Raw genomic sequence first — 18737 nt, forward strand, 5'->3', positions numbered from 1 at the left:
GGCATTGTCTACCATCGTAATGTCATGGAAAAATGTTATCTCAACTTTTTATTTTTGTACGAATGCATAACTTGATATATAGTACCTATATCGCAAGTAAAAAGAGCCACTATACAATATCCATTATTGTACTTAAAATAATTGTTCCAAGTGTCGCACGTGCAGGCAGGTGCATTATATTCTGTATAATATATCCTTATGTGCAGCAAAAAAAAATCGCGAAAAATAGTACCGGATCCATTTTTTTAAACTTTGCGAATTTAAAATCGGAAGTCTGTGCGCTCTCATTTAAAATAATGTGTTTCATTTCTTGCTTCTAAGAAATCGAGTGATTGAAAATCGCATGTGTGCACATGATTTGGCCTCTTTGCCACGACTTTTTAGTCGTTTTCGGTTTAGTCGCAAGTGTGTGCATAACTATGCTGGCCCAGCATTCCATTTTAATTTGCGACAGTCGCGTCGACAGTCGTGGGACAATTTTCAATTTTTTAATCGCGGCTATTTTTTAGAAGCATGTGTGTTTACCGGCATTGAAATGCATGTGTTCCATTTTTGCGACTGAATAATCGTGCGACTAAAATCGCGCCTAGCCTTAGGGCAAAGTTTTGTTAAATCATTTTTGTTTTTGTTATTTGACTTTTTTGAGAAAAACTAAAAATGCAGTTTTACGTCTTCAAAGTTTAATCAAAATCGTTAGAGCCGTTTCCCAGTTATTTGGTATAACTTCAAAAAAAAAAAATCGCGAAAAATAGTACCGGATCCATTTTTTTAAACTTTGCGAATTTAAAATCGGAAGTCTGTGCGCTCTCATTTAAAATAATGTGTTTCATTTCTTGCTTCTAAGAAATCGAGTGATTGAAAATCGCATGTGTGCACATGATTTGGCCTCTTTGCCACGACTTTTTAGTCGTTTTCGGTTTAGTCGCAAGTGTGTGCATAACTATGCTGGCCCAGCATTCCATTTTAATTTGCGACAGTCGCGTCGACAGTCGTGGGACAATTTTCAATTTTTTAATCGCGGCTATTTTTTAGAGAAATGGTAACGGAGTTACGAATAACAGAGTTACGGGCGACAGAGTTACGGCCGTCAGAGTTACGCAAAACCGAAGGTACGAAAAACTAGAGGTACGAATTCTAAAGTTATGTTAAGCTATGAAATGTGATTTTTGGGTTGGCAACAATTGCGAGGAACGATATGGAATTATGGAAACATAAATAAGAGAATATCGTTTCTCATTGGTCAGAACCAAATGAGTAAAGCGAAAATGAGTGTTATTTAATCTTGTAAAATTTTGATTGGATAGGTATAGGTATACATATATGGTTTTGTTTTTGTGAGAAGATCGCAAAAACGTTGAAAAAGAAAAAAAAACATAGGTATACTTATGTAAGTTTGGGGGACATAATTGAAATTAACTTCTTATTTGTCCAACTAATATTGCACCTATGTATTTTTTATTTCTATTAATTACCTAATATAATTATTCATAGCGTATTTTGTAATACCCACTTTGTTATTATTTATATTAAAATAATAAATAATAAAATAACCAAACCACCCCTTTTTTTTACAGACGTTATTTTGGTGTGGTGAACTGATGTGCAATGGTCTTTTATATCATTGAAGCTGCGATCATTCACTGAGCTTTGGTCTAACTGGCTGAATACAATGGTGTAGCTGTGGCTGTAGCTTGTAGTACTATCAAAATTTTATTAAGGGAAACAACAACAAAAGTTGGCGGCAGCTGAGCAAAAAGTTGAGAATTCTTCAACTTGCGCTACAAGCTACAGCCAGAGCTATACCATTTTATTCAGCCAGTAAATTACACTCCCGCCCTCTTTTCTCCTCAGAAGAAATTATTGAATGGGGAACAATTTGCTGACGTTTGTTTTTTTCATTTCTGTTTTGTTTGTAATATAGAATAGAATAATATGTGACAAAATGTGACGCCACAACCTCCTTAAACGGAGGTCAGGGAACCACTAAAAAAAAAAACAAACCAAAGATGAAAATGTTCTATTTCAATCGTTTCTGTTTGGTGGGGGAAACTCCATTCATAATTATGTAAATAATTTGACAATAACTGATAAATAAAAGCAGATACATAACATTATACAAATTCAATGCACACCTATTGAGAAAGAACAATGGTGGTGGTTGGTCCATATTTCCCCAACTCTAAGAATGGATCGCGGATGTAGGAGAAGGAAGGAGCAGTCAAAAAAATAAAAATAAAAAATCATTCACATTTCCGGTAAAGCCTCCGACGTCTCACCTACATAAAGGGGCCAAGGCATAGAAACCGTCGCATTCGTTGATTTGTCGACGGATTTTATTGACCTTGATAAACAACATTTTTATAAGAACCAATTTAGTTGGACTTGATGGTTTCCGTTTGTTTATAGGTCTGTTTTCATGAGAACTAATGTATTTTATTGAATTGTCCGTTGAATGCCTCTTCAATACTTCATCCAAACTTAGCAGACAGACAACTGTCGGATTTTTCCCCATTGACTGAACTAAATGCAAGTTTAAGAAAAGAACAAGTCAACAAGTCAAAAATTTGTTAGGTTATCTCTTTCATAACAATAATATTGTTAGACAGTGACATCTTAAATGAAAAAAAAATGCATTCTTATTTCCCCAACTAAATAAGTAAAATAAAAAGCGCATTTTTATTTCCATTATATAACTCTGTTTCTGTTGTTAGATTGGGACAAACCTAAGCCAACGATAGATGACATCTTTCTCACACACACTCCCCACCTCCACATGAACTAGACGAAAATAATGTGTCATTAAAATACGGTTGTAGTGTTATGTAAAGTATAACACAAGGTGGAGAGAGAGAAGTAGTCGAGTAGTCCAACAGAGAGGTTCATTCTGTGATTGTGTTGCTCCCACTTCCACCTCCCACCAAAAAAGAACACTTTATATGGAACATTTTGTTGCTTAAATTTGTTTTATTTTTTAGTTGGCCTCTGACCTCCATCGAAAAAGGTGGTTGTGTTACCTCCTTCTTATATTTTTTTTTCCTATAGGTATCTACCTGCCATCCTTATTGCAATTGTCAGGTATTAGACCAGTGCCAATCCGGTTTTCAGAGGCCAAAAGTTGAACAAATTATAAGCAGCATAAGAGTGGTGGGAAAATTTAGGATAAATGGTATATGAAAGGGGAAAAATAAATTGCCCACAAAAAAATTGGGGGAAAGGGGGTGGATGGGCGAAAAAGTGGGGTGGGTGTCAAAAATCATGGTTTTTTACGATTTCTGTCAAAACTAGACGTCCTATCGAAAAAAGTCAAATGCAAAAGTTGTAGGTAGTATAAATGTCTACAACTTTTACTCAAACAATTTTTTTCTATAACCTCAAAATTATTGAAAAAAATGCAAAAATACGATTTTTTGATTTTTTATTTTTATCTTTTACAGAAATGGTTGGATTTTAACAAAACTTGGTTAAAAACTACTTTGTTATGTTTTCTATCTATTAAAAAAAAGACAAAAAAAACAATTTTTAAGACTGATTTTTCCGTAAATGACAGTAATATTGGCGAGAAATAATTTTCCATAGAAACCAAATTATACTTTTCTAATGGTTTTTTGTGCGCTGAGCTTGAATCCGAAGTCAGAAAAATTCTATCACGTCACATTTTTGACATATTACCATGCCAAAAATCAGAAAAATAGTGTTTTGGACGTTCAAAATTCAATATCTCAAAAACTTTGCACGTAAGAGCTATTCTAGTGCTTGATTCAAATTAAAAAGGTCAATGACCATTAGAAAAGTATAATTTGGTTTCTATGGAAAATTATTTCTCGCCAATATTACTGTCATTTACGGAAAAATCAGTCTTAAAAATTGTTTTTTTTGTCTTTTTTTTAATAGATAGAAAACATAACAAAGTAGTTTTTAACCAAGTTTTGTTAAAATCCAACCATTTCTGTAAAAGATAAAAATAAAAAATCAAAAAATCGTATTTTTGCATTTTTTTCAATAATTTTGAGGTTATAGAAAAAAATTGTTTGAGTAAAAGTTGTAGACACTTATACTACCTACAACTTTTGCATTTGACTTTTTTCGATAGGACGTCTAGTTTTGACAGAAATCGTAAAAAACCATGATTTTTGACACCCACCCCACTTTTTCGCCCATCCACCCCCTTTCCCCCAATTGTTTTGTGGGCAATTTATTTTTCCCCTTTCATATACCATTTATCCTAAATTTTCCCACCACTCTTATGCTGCTTATAATTTGTTCAACTTTTGGCCTCTGAAAACCGGATTGGCACTGGTCTAATACCTGACAATTGCAATAAGGATGGCAGGTAGATACCTATAGGAAAAAAAAATATAAGAAGGAGGTAACACAACCACCTTTTTCGATGGAGGTCAGAGGCCAACTAAAAAATAAAACAAATTTAAGCAACAAAATGTTCCATATAAAGTGTTCTTTTTTGGTGGGAGGTGGAAGTGGGAGCAACACAATCACAGAATGAACCTCTCTGTTGGACTACTCGACTACTTCTCTCTCTCCACCTTGTGTTATACTTTACATAACACTACAACCGTATTTTAATGACACATTATTTTCGTCTAGTTCATGTGGAGGTGGGGAGTGTGTGTGAGAAAGATGTCATCTATCGTTGGCTTAGGTTTGTCCCAATCTAACAACAGAAACAGAGTTATATAATGGAAATAAAAATGCGCTTTTTATTTTACTTATTTAGTTGGGGAAATAAGAATGCATTTTTTTTTCATTTAAGATGTCACTGTCTAACAATATTATTGTTATGAAAGAGATAACCTAACAAATTTTTGACTTGTTGACTTGTTCTTTTCTTAAACTTGCATTTAGTTCAGTCAATGGGGAAAAATCCGACAGTTGTCTGTCTGCTAAGTTTGGATGAAGTATTGAAGAGGCATTCAACGGACAATTCAATAAAATACATTAGTTCTCATGAAAACAGACCTATAAACAAAAGGAAACCATCAAGTCCAACTAATATATGAATTGGTTCTTATAAAAATGTTGTTTATCAAGGTCAATAAAATCCGTCGACAAATCAACGAATGCGACGGTTTCTATGCCTTGGCCCCTTTATGTAGGTGAGACGTCGGAGGCTTTACCGGAAATGTGAATGATTTTTTATTTTTATTTTTTTGACTGCTCCTTCCTTCTCCTACATCCGCGATCCATTCTTAGAGTTGGGGAAATATGGACCAACCACCACCATTGTTCTTTCTCAATAGGTGTGCATTGAATTTGTATAATGTTATGTATCTGCTTTTATTTATCAGTTATTGTCAAATTATTTACATAATTATGAATGGAGTTTCCCCCACCAAACAGAAACGATTGAAATAGAACATTTTCATCTTTGGTTTTTTTTTTTTTTTAGTGGTTCCCTGACCTCCGTTTAAGGAGGTTGTGGCGTCACATTTTGTCACATATTATTCTATTCTATATTACAAACAAAACAGAAATGAAAAAAACAAACGTCAGCAAATTGTTCCCCATTCAATAATTTCTTCTGAGGAGAAAAGAGGGCGGGAGTGTAATTTACTGGCTGAATAAAATGGTATAGTTCTGGCTGTAGCTTGTAGCGCAAGTTGAAGAATTCTCAACTTTTTGCTCAGCTGCCGCCAACTTTTGTTGTTGTTTCCCTTAATAAAATTTTGATAGTACTACAAGCTACAGCCACAGCTACACCATTGTATTCAGCCAGTTAGACCAAAGCTCCGTGAATGATCGCAACTTCAATGATATAAAAGACCATTGCACATCAGTTCACCACACCAAAATAACGTCTGTAAAAAAAAGGGGTGGTTTGGTTATTTTATTATTTATTATTTTAATATAAATAATAACAAAGTGGGTATTACAAAATACGCTATGAATAATTATATTAGGTAATTAATAGAAATAAAAAATACATAGGTGCAATATTAGTTGGACAAATAAGAAGTTAATTTCAATTATGTCCCCCAAACTTACATAAGTATACCTATGTTTTTTTTTCTTTTTCAACGTTTTTGCGATCTTCTCACAAAAACAAAACCATATATGTATACCTATACCTATCCAATCAAAATTTTACAAGATTAAATAACACTCATTTTCGCTTTACTCATTTAGTTCTGACCAATGAGAAACGATATTCTCTTATTTATGTTTCCATAATTCCATATCGTTCCTCGCAATTGTTGCCAACCCAAAAATCACATTTCATAGCTTAACATAACTTTAGAATTCGTACCTCTAGTTTTTCGTACCTTCGGTTTTGCGTAACTCTGACGGCCGTAACTCTGTCGCCCGTAACTCTGGTATTCGTAACTTCGTCGGTTTCCCTTTTTTAGAAGCATGTGTGTTTACCGGCATTGAAATGCATGTGATCCATTTTTGCGACTGAATAATCGTGCGACTAAAATCGCGCCTAGCCTTAGGGCAAAGTTTTGTTAAATCATTTTTGTTTTTGTTATTTGACTTTTTTGAGAAAAACTAAAAATGCAGTTTTACGTCTTCAAAGTTTAATCAAAATCGTTAGAGCCGTTTCCCAGTTATTTGGTATAACTTCAAAAATTTTAATGGGAGGTACACTTTCTAATTAAGATAGAAAAAGAACAAAAAAAAAACAACTTTCAGAATTCTATAAAAATCATCTGTACCAAATTTGAAGAAAATCCGTCCACGCGTTTATGGCTGTTGAAATGGGTACAGATGGACGTACAGACGCACGGAAAGAATTCCTAGATCCACTTTTTCAGAATTCTCCACCATCGTAATGTTGAATTTGATTAACACCTCGAATTTTTTTCGATACGAAACCAATACTTGCCTTATATAGACCTAGTAAAAAAATTGCACACTCATGGTTATGGCTTCAGGTCGACGATATCATCTGGCCCACCCTAAATAAAATCTCTAGCTACGCCCATGACTGCGTTTTTTGTCCAGTTAAGCCCGGTGGTAATAAAAAACACACCTAATATGTGTTTATATCTAAATCAGTTTTAAAATATACCAAAAAGAATAATAATTCCTGTCTCCAAAATAGGAAGCAAATCGCAGAAAAACAACAACAAATACTACAAAAAATAAAGAATCTATTTTGGTTTAATTTTCTTTAAAAATTGTTAAAAAAAAATGCTCACCTACTATTATTTGTGAAAAAGCAAAACAAATAAAAGAATAATTTAATAATTTCTATATTTTTTATAGTATTTTTTGTTGTTTTCAGGCGATTCGCTTGCACTTTTTAAATACAAATTACCACAAAGTATTATTATACTTTTTGATATATTTTAAACCTGATTTAGATATAAACACATATGTGCCCATGATTATGAAAGAGGACTACCTAAGTCACTTTTTGCATTGAAGAAAAACTTACATAATAATTTTCTTATAACGATTTAATTATATTTCTTCTTTGCAGTAAGATGGTTGTTCGCAAGGCGAACGTTTTATCTACGTGAAAATTTATATTTTTTATGAAACACGTTATTTATGTTTTTTTTTAAATAAAAAAAAAATAAAATATTGGCATTTAAGCATTAACTACATTGGCTTAAAAGTGTAAAAGTACTTAAGTGAAAATTTTCAAACATATTTCTGGAAGCTTAATTTTTTGATCTAAGAAACAATGTATAAACTTTTTTCACATTAAATTTGCGCTAGCGAGAAAAAAAATAACAAATGGAAAGAATAATTTCACATAAGGGCGCCCGGTGGTTGCAGCGCCTTACCATAACCAAATAAAAATAAATATACCCCTGTTTGTGAGTTTTTCAATTTGACAGCTGTGGATTGAAAAAAATCCAAGAAAAAGGACACTTTTATTTTAACAAATTTTATTATTTTTTTGGCTTAATTCTAAAAGAAAACAATAATAAATTATTCTACGATAATCTATTTATATGAATAAATTCACTTTACATACATTTATGTTGCAAATAAAGTGTATTCACAAACAAACAAAACAACATCATTATAGACATCACTATATAGACTTCCAATTTAACAGGGCTATTCTGGTGTTGTGATGCTCACAAGTCACAATTTTTTGTGAGGTTATTTTTGTGCTAAGAATAAGAAGTACAGGAATGGTTGTATATAAGGAAAGGGCCTCTGAATGGTTATAAAAATATCTTTTGCACAATTTTACACAGCAATACATTATTGTTTTTTATTGTTTTATTTGTTTTTTATTAACTAAGACTTATTTTCTCACTATTTAATTCTATAAAAGTTTTTGCAATTGTGTTAAAGAATGATTTTTAAGGGTTTTTGAATTTGAATTACACTTTGGTTTTAATTCTATCGCACACGAGAATGGCTCAAATGACAGCGTTGGATTTATTTTTGACAGTTTTTTTTCACGCTATCCTACACTATAAAATATATACAACCATTCCTGTACTTCTTATTCTTAGCACAAAAATAACCTCACAAAAAATTGTGACTTGTGAGCATCACAACACCAGAATAGCCCTGTTAAATTGGAAGTCTATATAGTGATGTCTATAATGATGTTGTTTTGTTTGTTTGTTTGTTTTTTTTTAATTTTATTTTACTCCTCAGGCTATTAAAATTGTTATTGATTCAGTTCGCAAATTATGTCATTTCGAATGTCAAATTTACCAATTTAATTTAAAATTTGGGCTGTAGTGAAAACAGGTCATGACGTTATTTATTTGAAAAAAAAAACGCAAAATAACTTGCATACCTTTGGAAGTTACATCCGCCTTAGAAATTCTTGCAAATTTTGGGAGACTTTTTTTTAGAATAGTGCGATGCATACCTTTGGGAAATTTATTCATAAGTTCATAAGTGAAAATTAGTAGTATACTTTTGGAAAATCTGTATGTAATATTCTAATTAGGTTTCAAGGACACACAATGTAGAACTGAACAAAACTTGTACAAAACTTTGGTATACTTTTTTTTTTTTAATTTTGCGATATGTCCGGGCTGGGGAAATACATGTTAGCGTTACAGTAGAAAGCTAAAAAATAACACTGGTCAACAAAATTTAACTTTTTTTTTGCCACAAGAACCAAAATATACTTTTCTAGTAGTTTTTAGGGTGCTGAATCCGAATCTGAAGTCAGAAAAATTTGATTGGCCTTTAAATATCTCGGGAAATAAAAGAGATATCGGAAAGATTTAAACATTTTTTGAAAGAATAAAACTAGCTCTTACAGGCACCGTTACAAATTTATTCACAATTAATTACTCCACATAAAAACATAACCTCGAAAACAGCCAAAATTACGTTTTTTGACATTTTCTAACGGTAATATTTCAAAAACGAAGGCCAATCAAATTTCTCTGACTTCAGATTCGGATTCAGCACCCTAAAAACTACTAGAAAAGTATATTTTGGTTCTTGTGGCAAAAACCTTGTTAACCAGTGTAATTATTGTACAGAAAAAATAAAATAAAATTAGCTTTTAGCGGAACAAATTTGTGAAAATTTTCATCGGTCATAATCATGTGCCCACCTACTGTAATTATTCTGCTCAATAATAAACAAAGTGGAAGCAAAACAACACTACACCACAATGAAAAAACTATTTATGAATGAAAATTTGACAGATGTGTGCCATTTTCGTGTATTCCCACAAGGTGATGCCAATTTATTTTTTTTTTTGATCACATTTGATTGTCACAAAAGTGACTATCACCAATCACCTATAAGCCTTAAGCTAAAGTCTCTCCAGTCAACTCGGATCCTAGCTGCATAGCTGCTTCAAAATACGAGCATCAGGCAGGTTTATTTATTTTGTAACAAATTACATATACGAGAAGAGGTCAGACAAATGTAAGATAAAAGGTTTTTGTCATATCATAGGACTCTTTGAACAAGTTAAGGTTAAGGTGGTTCTTCACGTAATCCAACGCCTAAAATAAGGTTTTTAGCTTTATGTATACACAAACACATCTATGCCACCGTATATTCCGCATTTCTCATTGTTGAATGTTTTTCTCCACTGTCCACCGATGCTATGCATCGTGATGCTGAGTAAACCGAACTCTCTGGTGAATGTCTGACGTTAAATAATACGTGTTGCAACATTATTCAAGTATTTTCCTTAATTTCACTAACCAAAATTTTTTGAAAAGTAACTTGTAAATACACTTAGCTTGTGCGCTTTCAATTAAGTATAAAGTTTTTGTCAAGATACGCTATTTAAATTGAAAATCTTATTTAATCAATTCGGTGCAAAAACTCTTCACTCAATACCTAAAAGCAAAATGTCAGGTGTCAATAAAGCTTCGCCACAAGATCGTGCCCTGAGATCAACAACTGTACAACAAAAATTGGCTTCTCCAGTGCAAACTACCACCGTAGATAATTTGATTAAATCTCTTGAAACTAGACTTAATAAACAAATAAGTGATTCCACCTCAGAACTTAAATCACTTATAAAAAATGTAATCAATAATTTATCTGATAAGTTCGACAAAATTGTACTTGAACTCAATGGCCGTATAGAAGAAGTCACTAAAAACTTATCCGCGCTGCCAGCCAGAGTTGACTCACTTGAAATCCAACTCGAAAATCAAAAATCTACAAAAATAATTGAAACTAATCAAAAGAACGTGGAAGTAGCCGAATTGCAGGTAGCTCTTGATCGAATGCACCGTGAACACATTGCTGCTGATGCTCTATTATATGGAGTACCACACTTTGCAAATGAAAATGTTAAGGACATTTTTAACAGACTGTGTACTTCTATGAATTGTCCTGACCAAATTACTCCTAAACAGATTTTCCGGATAAAGCCAAAAAACAACACAAACGACACAGCAATAATAATTAAATTTAAAACAATTGGTGATAAAATTTCTTTATTTAAATCTATAAATGAATTATACAAAACATCAAAACAAACAATTTGTCTCCGTCACGTGGGAATGGATTCTGACAGCCGAATATACTTAAATGAAAGCCTTACATTGCATAATCGCATAATTCTTCGGAAAGCTCTTCAATTAAAAAGACTAAAGGCTTAACTACATACACCACTTTTTGAAAAAGTACAAAAGTGAAAATATTTTTTTTCTGGCTAGCGCAATTGTTTTGTGAAAAAGAGTATACAAATTGTTTTTTAGACCAAAAAATAAGCTTTCTGCATCATTAGTTTTAATTTTCCAGCCCGAAAAACTACACAAAAATGCATTTGAAAATTTTCACTTTTGTACTTTTTCACTTTTTGAGCCAATGTAGTTATACCTTAAACCCAAACAAGCTTTCTTCTGCTTTTACCCGTAATGGATGTGTGTATGTGCGACTGTCACAAAGTGAACAAGCTTTTCGAATCAATTACTTAACTGACTTGGATCAGCTGGTTGCGACTGCATGTAATAATGAGGATGAAAACAACTTTCGATCTACTTAAACTCTCCTCTATCATCGCTTTGGACACTTTAAGCTTGTCCCATCATTTTGTACCTATTGCAACGATAATAATGTTTACTTATATTTTTTATTTCTATTTTAGTTATTTTAATTATTTAAAAAAAAAATGCAAACGAAAGAGGTTTAAAGAGTTTTGAACAAGAACTAAGTTACCAAATTTGGCATATTAAAACTGTTTTAATTTCATTAAACAGAATCAATTTGTGGAATATTTTACTCCAAAACCATTATTTTTTTTTTCAATTTCAATTTTGTTTTATTGAACATACTATATACAATTGACTTAAGCTTAACTTATTTCTAATAAGATACATTGATTGATATAAAATTTGTTGGCACATATGGGGCCTAACCTTATACAATGGATAAAAGATAAAATATATATAAATATAGTACATGAATAGGCTTAATTTTACAAGTCTGCTGACTAGGTTATCCTCGGGGTGTTCCGTCCCGGTTGTCCAGTTGTGGTATTGATAATGGTGGGTTGGGTGGTATGGCATTTAGCCGCGGTAGTAGGCCGATTGCGTATCGGCGTAAAAGTAAACTACTTCCTCGTTGTCGGTTGGGATTATGTGCTCATCCAGAATATCCAAAGCACTAAGGTATCTGGGTTCGGGATGTCGTTGTTGGGTTCTCATGCTTCTCATCAGCTGATTGGGGTGGTTGGCGATGCTTCCGACAAGTTTCTTTGCAGATTGCAGCAGATACTTTTCCAACGTCATGATGTTTGCTTCCTCGTAAAGTCGCTCGTTGCTGTAGTATTTTTGTCGCTGTCGATCGAAGTAAAGTCCGGTGCAGATCCTCAGAATTTTCCTCTCAAAAATTTGAAGTTCCTTCATGGCTGTCTTGGAAATGGTATACCATACCGGAAAGCTATAGGCGATGACAGGTCGTTGAAGCTGCTTGTAGATCAGGAGTTTCGTTGGTTGGCTTAATCCGTTTCTTCTCTTCATCAGGGGGTGAAGGCGATGGAAGGCGTAGTTGGCTTTTTTCAGGACAGACCTAGAGTGAAGGTTGAACCTCAGGAGCTCGTTAAGTCCAAAACCATTATTTGGTCAAAAGTCTACCTAAATATGCGTCTTTGGACGAGCAAAAAAATGTAAATGTTTTTATTGTGTTGCATTTTTTTTGCTCGCTACTGTAGCTCTTTTTTGAGTATTGTTTTTGCCTGCCTGGTTTATATTGGATTTGCTTTCTTTTCTATCATTCAAAGTCAGTTGCCTTTTGCCTTAGAGGAAGTTTTTTTGTTTATTTGGGAGATTGTATTGCTCTAATGAGTCAAAGTTCTGCTCTTAGCGATGGTGTGAATACAAACTTGCGCATTTTACTTAATATCTTTTGTAAACAATGCAATGGATTACGCGTATGTCATTTGAATGCTCAGAGCTTGCTCTGTAAGATAGATGAATTTAGAAATATATTTGTTGGTTCAGATGTGGATGTTGTGTGCGTCTCAGAAACTTGTTTCAAGCCCAGCGTTGAGAATGATAACTATGACATGAATGGCTTTAGATTATTTCGTGGTGACAGACATAATAAAATAGGTTCTGGTACAGCAATATATGTTCGTTCAAGTATAAAATGTAAACTTGTCTTATCGTCTCCTATAGACAGTGTAACGCAGTATTGTCTTATCACAATTTTGGGTGAAAGAAAAACACTACTAGGTGTGTATTATCGACCAAATAGTCAAATAAATATATCTCCCTTTTACTCACTACTTGAAAATATATCTGCAAACTATTCAGATATAATCGTTTGTGGTGATTTTAATTGTAATGTCTTAAAAAAAACAAAGTAGCGTCTTATTTTTGAATAACATGAAATCTCTAGGTTTAAATCTTGTAAACTCATTGACTCCAACCCATTTTACTAATACTAGTAGTACTTTAATAGACTTATTTTTTTGCTATACGACTGGAGATGTTTTCTTTAATCAAGCTTCTGCTCCCATGTTTTCTAAACATGATTTAATATTTGCTACCTTTCCAATTTCGTTCTCTGTGGCCCCAAGATCAGTCACATATAGAAATTTAAAATCTTTAAACCCTGTTTTACTCGAAGCTGATCTGGAAAGTCTAAATTGGAAAGATTTCTATAAATCCATCCTGTAACGAACAAATCATTATATTTAATCATGCAATTCTTAACTTGTTCAATGCCCACGTTCCCATTAAGACTAAGTCCATCAAAAATTTGCATTCAACTTGGTTTACTCCGGAGATTATTGATCTTACTAAGAAACGGGATTTACTATTTAGAAGGTGGAAACGATTTAGATTACCTGAAATTTATAATGATTTTCGCAGAATAAGAAATGTAGTGAATTTTAAAATCCGCAAAGCTAAGCGCGATTATTATTCAAAACACCTTAAATTTACCATCTAAAACACTTTGGAAAAACATTCGAGGTATTGGAATTGGGGGCAAAAATGATTTTGATTTTTCTGATATTAATTTAGATGATCTCAACAACAAATTTGTACAATGCCCTGCGACAACATCACAAAACTCTTCAATTTTACTTCCTAGGACAGATGGTTTTGAATTCTACCGAGTGGATCAAACAGATGTTTGTTTATAAGGCGATGCTAAGTATTAAATCCAAATCGTCGGATCTTGATGATATGCATCCGTTATTTATTAAAACTATCCTACCTTATATTCTTCAAGAGCTTACCCATTTATTTAATACTGTTCTTATGACATCCTGTTTTCCTGCAGCTTGGAAAACCGCCAAGATTATACCAATACCAAAAACTAAAGGAAATTCTGATACGCTCCCTGAGTTTCGTCCTATTGCGAGTTTTTGAGAAAATTGTCCATATTCAAATATCGTCCTATCTTCAACGTTATGGTTTACTTTGCAGACACCAGTCAGGTTTTCGTAAACAACACAGTTGTACATCTGCACTGCTCAAAGTAACGGATGATTTAAGACTATCTATGGACAAAGATCATGTATCTTTGTTGGCTTTGTTAGATTTTTCAAAAGCTTTTGATTTGGTAAACCATTCAATACTTGTTTCGAAACTTTTGGCGCAATTTAATTTCTCTACCTCAGCCACCAATTTAATAAATTCTTATTTATCAGGTAGAAATCAAGTTATTATGGTAGGTAATCGTTGTTCTAATTACAAATATACATCCATGGCCGTCCCACAAGGATCAATTTTGGGCCCTCTCCTTTTTTCAATGTTCATTAATGACCTCCCTGATAGTATTTTGTACTCTTCTGTACATATGTATGCAGATGATGTGCAGATGTATTCGAGTTGCAAAATAGGTCTTATTGAGGATGCTATCTTTAAAGGAGAATGGTAATTTTGGCCCTGAGACCAATAACGATGAGTCATATGTCATTGGGAAGGTATTTTTGCGTAGATCAATTGTTTATATGGCGCTAAGACTCAATTCGCTGTGGGGAAAAAGTTATAGCCATAAATGTAGAACATAGTAAAAATAGGTAATAGACGGAGAAACGACCGCCGAATTACTGAGATCATACGGATAAGGGATAAAATTGGTGTCAAATGAAAGATAAGTTGATAGAGAAAATGAAAAAAATAGGGTTACCGCTTTTAAAATGGTAACTTCTATGTGGCAACCCTATTTTAAAAGAAATAATGGTATATTACATATCTTTGTAGTATGATCAAATAAGAACATTTTTTAAATGCCAAACGAAAACTTAGATGGTGAAAAAATTAACAAAATAATATAAGAAATGTTGGCCTTCAAATATGGCAACCCTATTAACGTTAAAAAAAAAAAAAAAAAAAAAAAAAAAAACAAAATCAAAAAATATTTTTTGAACAACAGATTACAATTTTGTATCCACTGAAAGGCTCAACTCTATACCAATCTTTAGCTGACAAAAAGACGAGCAACCTTACGCAAATGTTAAGAAACACAGAAAAACTATTACAAAAAGTATGGAATTTGAAAGAGTTGAAGGTAAGAAGATAACATATGATATCAAACATTTTGGCTGTAAAGTATTTCTTAGGATTTCCGTAAGGTTCCCCCCGAGTACTTGATCGTCTTTTTGTCAGCTAAAGATTGGTATAGAGTTGAGCCTTTCAGTGGATACAAAATTGTAATCTGTTGTTCAAAAAATATTTTTTGATTTTGTTTTTTTTTTTTTTTTTTTTTTTTTTTTTAACGTTAATAGGGTTGCCATATTTGAAGGCCAACATTTCTTATATTATTTTGTTAATTTTTTCACCATCTAAGTTTTCGTTTGGCATTTAAAAAATGTTCTTATTTGATCATACTACAAAGATATGTAATATACCATTATTTCTTTTAAAATAGGGTTGCCACATAGAAGTTACCATTTTAAAAGCGGTAACCCTATTTTTTTCATTTTCTCTATCAACTTATCTTTCATTTGACACCAATTTTATCCCTTATCCGTATGATCTCAGTAATTCGGCGGTCGTCTCTCCGTCTATTACCTATTTTTACTATGTTCTACATTTATGGCTATAACTTTTTCCCCACAGCGAATTGAGTCTTAGCGCCATATAAACAATTGATCTACGCAAGAATACCTTTCTAATGACATATGACTCATCGTTATTGGTCTCAAGGCCAGCTCCCATACAAAAATTACCATTGTCCTTTAATAACGATCTGGAAAGCCTTCTTCAGTGGTCAAAAAGTAACGATCTCTCTTTGAACCCAAAAAAGTCAAAGTGCATGCTCATATCTAAAAATGGCTTAGACCCAAGTGGTTTTTCACAAGTTTATCTTGGAAACTCAAAAATAGATTTTGTTGATAAGGCTAAGAACCTTGGTATTTGGTTAAGTAATAACTTAAAATGGGATCTCCATGTTCGTATTACTTTTGGAAAAATCTACGGATGCTTACGAAAGTTATACTTATCGCAATATTATACTCCAATCAAAACTAGGTTACTGTTAGTGAAATCGCTTATAGTACCAATCATAACATTCGGATCTGAAGTTACAATGTATTGCGATGCTGACTCTAGAAGAAAACTTAATGTAGCCTTTAATAAATGTTACTCGATATGTGTATGGTTTGAAGCGTCATGATCATATTTCGCCCTACAAAAGTAATATTCTTGGATTAACACAAACACTTGATCAACATTTGAACTATTGCGCGATAAAATATCTTCATAAAGTTATGACTTCAGGAAAACCTGAGTATTTATATGATAAATTAACGTTTTCTAATTTATCTCGGACATTTATAATAATTTCACCGCGTGCTTATTGTGTAACAACTGAGCGACAATTTTTTGTTCACACTGTTCGCTTATGGAACTCTCTTCCTCTTGGGATAAAAAGGCTTTGTTTTGGTGGTGGTTTTGATTTGGTTCTTTTCAATTACTTGGCTGGCAACAATAATAGGCGTTAGGGCTACTTAAAACATTAATTAAATTAAAATTTAAAAAACAAAAAAACAAAAAAATATATTTAAATTTTTATTTTTATTGTTAAACGTTTCTAAATTTGTTTTCTTTAGTTGTTTTTCTTAAATTATTAAACTCTTATACTGTAAATTAAATCAACCAAATTGTTTATTATTTAAATCAATTAAATTTAACTGTAACTACTTGTAAATTCACATTTATGTTATTTAAGATACTATTTTGTTGTAATCTTTGTAAATGTTAGTTAAATCGATTAATAAAATATCAAATATCAAAATATCAAATATCAAATGTCTCATGCTTCAATCTCATATAGCAGGAATGAGATAACCAAGGTCTTGTACTCATTTTTCTTAAATTCCTTTATATCCCTAAGAGAAGGCATTTGTCAAGTTTTATTCTTCGGTTCGAATCTTCGAATATATCACCGAAAGCTCGCTTCGTTTTTACAATAATTTCCGCTTAAAAGATGTGGCATGTCGCATGTGTTAAATTTTTGGGTTTAGGGTTTTGAAGATAAACCCCTGTCGATCCATGAAATAAAAACAGACTCACAAGGTTAGATTGAGAAAAAAAGCTTGTTGGAGATAGCCAACAGTTGCCCCTGTAATATAGTAGCTGTTTGAGTGTTTCATTTTCCTTAACTTGATTGCAATTTTACAGATATGGAGTTCTTGGAAGTACTAACGGAGGGATTGGAGCGTGTGTTAATGGTTCGAGGTGGAGGCCGTGAAGTAATAACGATATATTCTTAAGGAAAAAATTACAACATTCATTTTGTCACTAGTTCATTATACTTGAAAAATGCCGGGCGATACATTATATTAAGTTGTTAAAATTAAGTTTTAAAATGCTACAAATGAAAGTTAGCAAAAAGGCGAACTTACTTTTGCTTGATTAACTGAATGTAGTCAATTTTGAATGGATTGAATAAAGGGAAATTTACACTAGTTAGAAAGTACTTTTAAATTACAAAATTATCTTACATGTTTACTTAACTGATTTTTTTTGGACATACAAGTTTGAATTAAGTTTTTAATTTGTATAGATACTTTTTATGGCATGAGTTCTATCTTAAATGAAGATCGAAATTGGAATGAACTAAATATGATACCTAACCAAAGTTAAAGGCGGAAGGTGTCGGAAGCTACAGTCCGATACGGTTCAAATATAAAGAATGTAATGGAATGTTCTAAAATTGGTGGATAGGAACTTATCGATAAGTTTTTCAACTGAAAGAAACCGCAACCGCACTTTTAGTCCGGTCAATTTAGACATCCGAGGTTACATTAATTCCCAGCAAGCTGAAAATTGGTAGGATTGTTGGAAACACCATCATAAATTAAATCTAAAAAGTCCTTATTAATCCGAGGCCTGGAAAAAAATTTACGGGGGGTCAAAGGTCACAAAAACTGGTTTTTCCCGATTTTCAGCAAAACGGTAAGTCTTATCAAAAAATTTTCAATGCAAGAATTGTAGACCAGATCATTATATATCCTAAGACCCACCGTTTCTTAGGTATAACGATTCAAAAAGTTGAAGGAGAGTAGTAATCGTCATAATCTGCCCTATTCTGAAAAAAGAACTCCTAACTGAAAAGTTCTTGAAATTTCATTATTTTTTTAGCTTGAATTTCGTTCTCCGGTGGTTAAGAATATGAGGAAAGCAAAAAAAAAATGAAAATTTTCACTATTTTTCCGATTTTGGCCCTCCTCCCGAAACCATTTCCCTGGGAATTTTTGTTTAGAATATGTCTGAATATATACAGGGTGTGCAATAGAGAATGGACAACCCTAAAACGGCCGATAGCTATACTTATGACTGTTCTAAAAACAGATAGAAAAAAGTTCTATCGCAACCAGTTCATAAAATATTGGATTTTTTTCGTTCAGTGTA

General features: G+C 32.7%; 1 protein-coding gene across 6 annotated transcripts in view; it reads left to right on the forward strand.

Moving 5' to 3' along the window:
* The window catches only part of LOC129907232 (solute carrier family 12 member 6), a 758459-nt gene extending 740668 nt beyond the window's left edge, over nt 1-17791 (forward strand). For all 6 annotated transcript variants that reach the window (XM_055983333.1, XM_055983332.1, XM_055983337.1 and 3 more), the window contains one exon: nt 17505-17791. In XM_055983333.1, coding sequence (XP_055839308.1) covers nt 17505-17596 — 92 coding nt within the window. In that variant the 3' untranslated portion in view covers nt 17597-17791. The remainder of the gene's footprint in view (nt 1-17504) is intronic.
* Nucleotides 17792-18737: the final 946 nt, after the last annotated feature.

This window comes from Episyrphus balteatus, chromosome 1, assembly GCF_945859705.1.
Source record: "Episyrphus balteatus chromosome 1, idEpiBalt1.1, whole genome shotgun sequence".
NCBI classification, from domain to species: Eukaryota; Metazoa; Arthropoda; class Insecta; order Diptera; family Syrphidae; genus Episyrphus; species Episyrphus balteatus.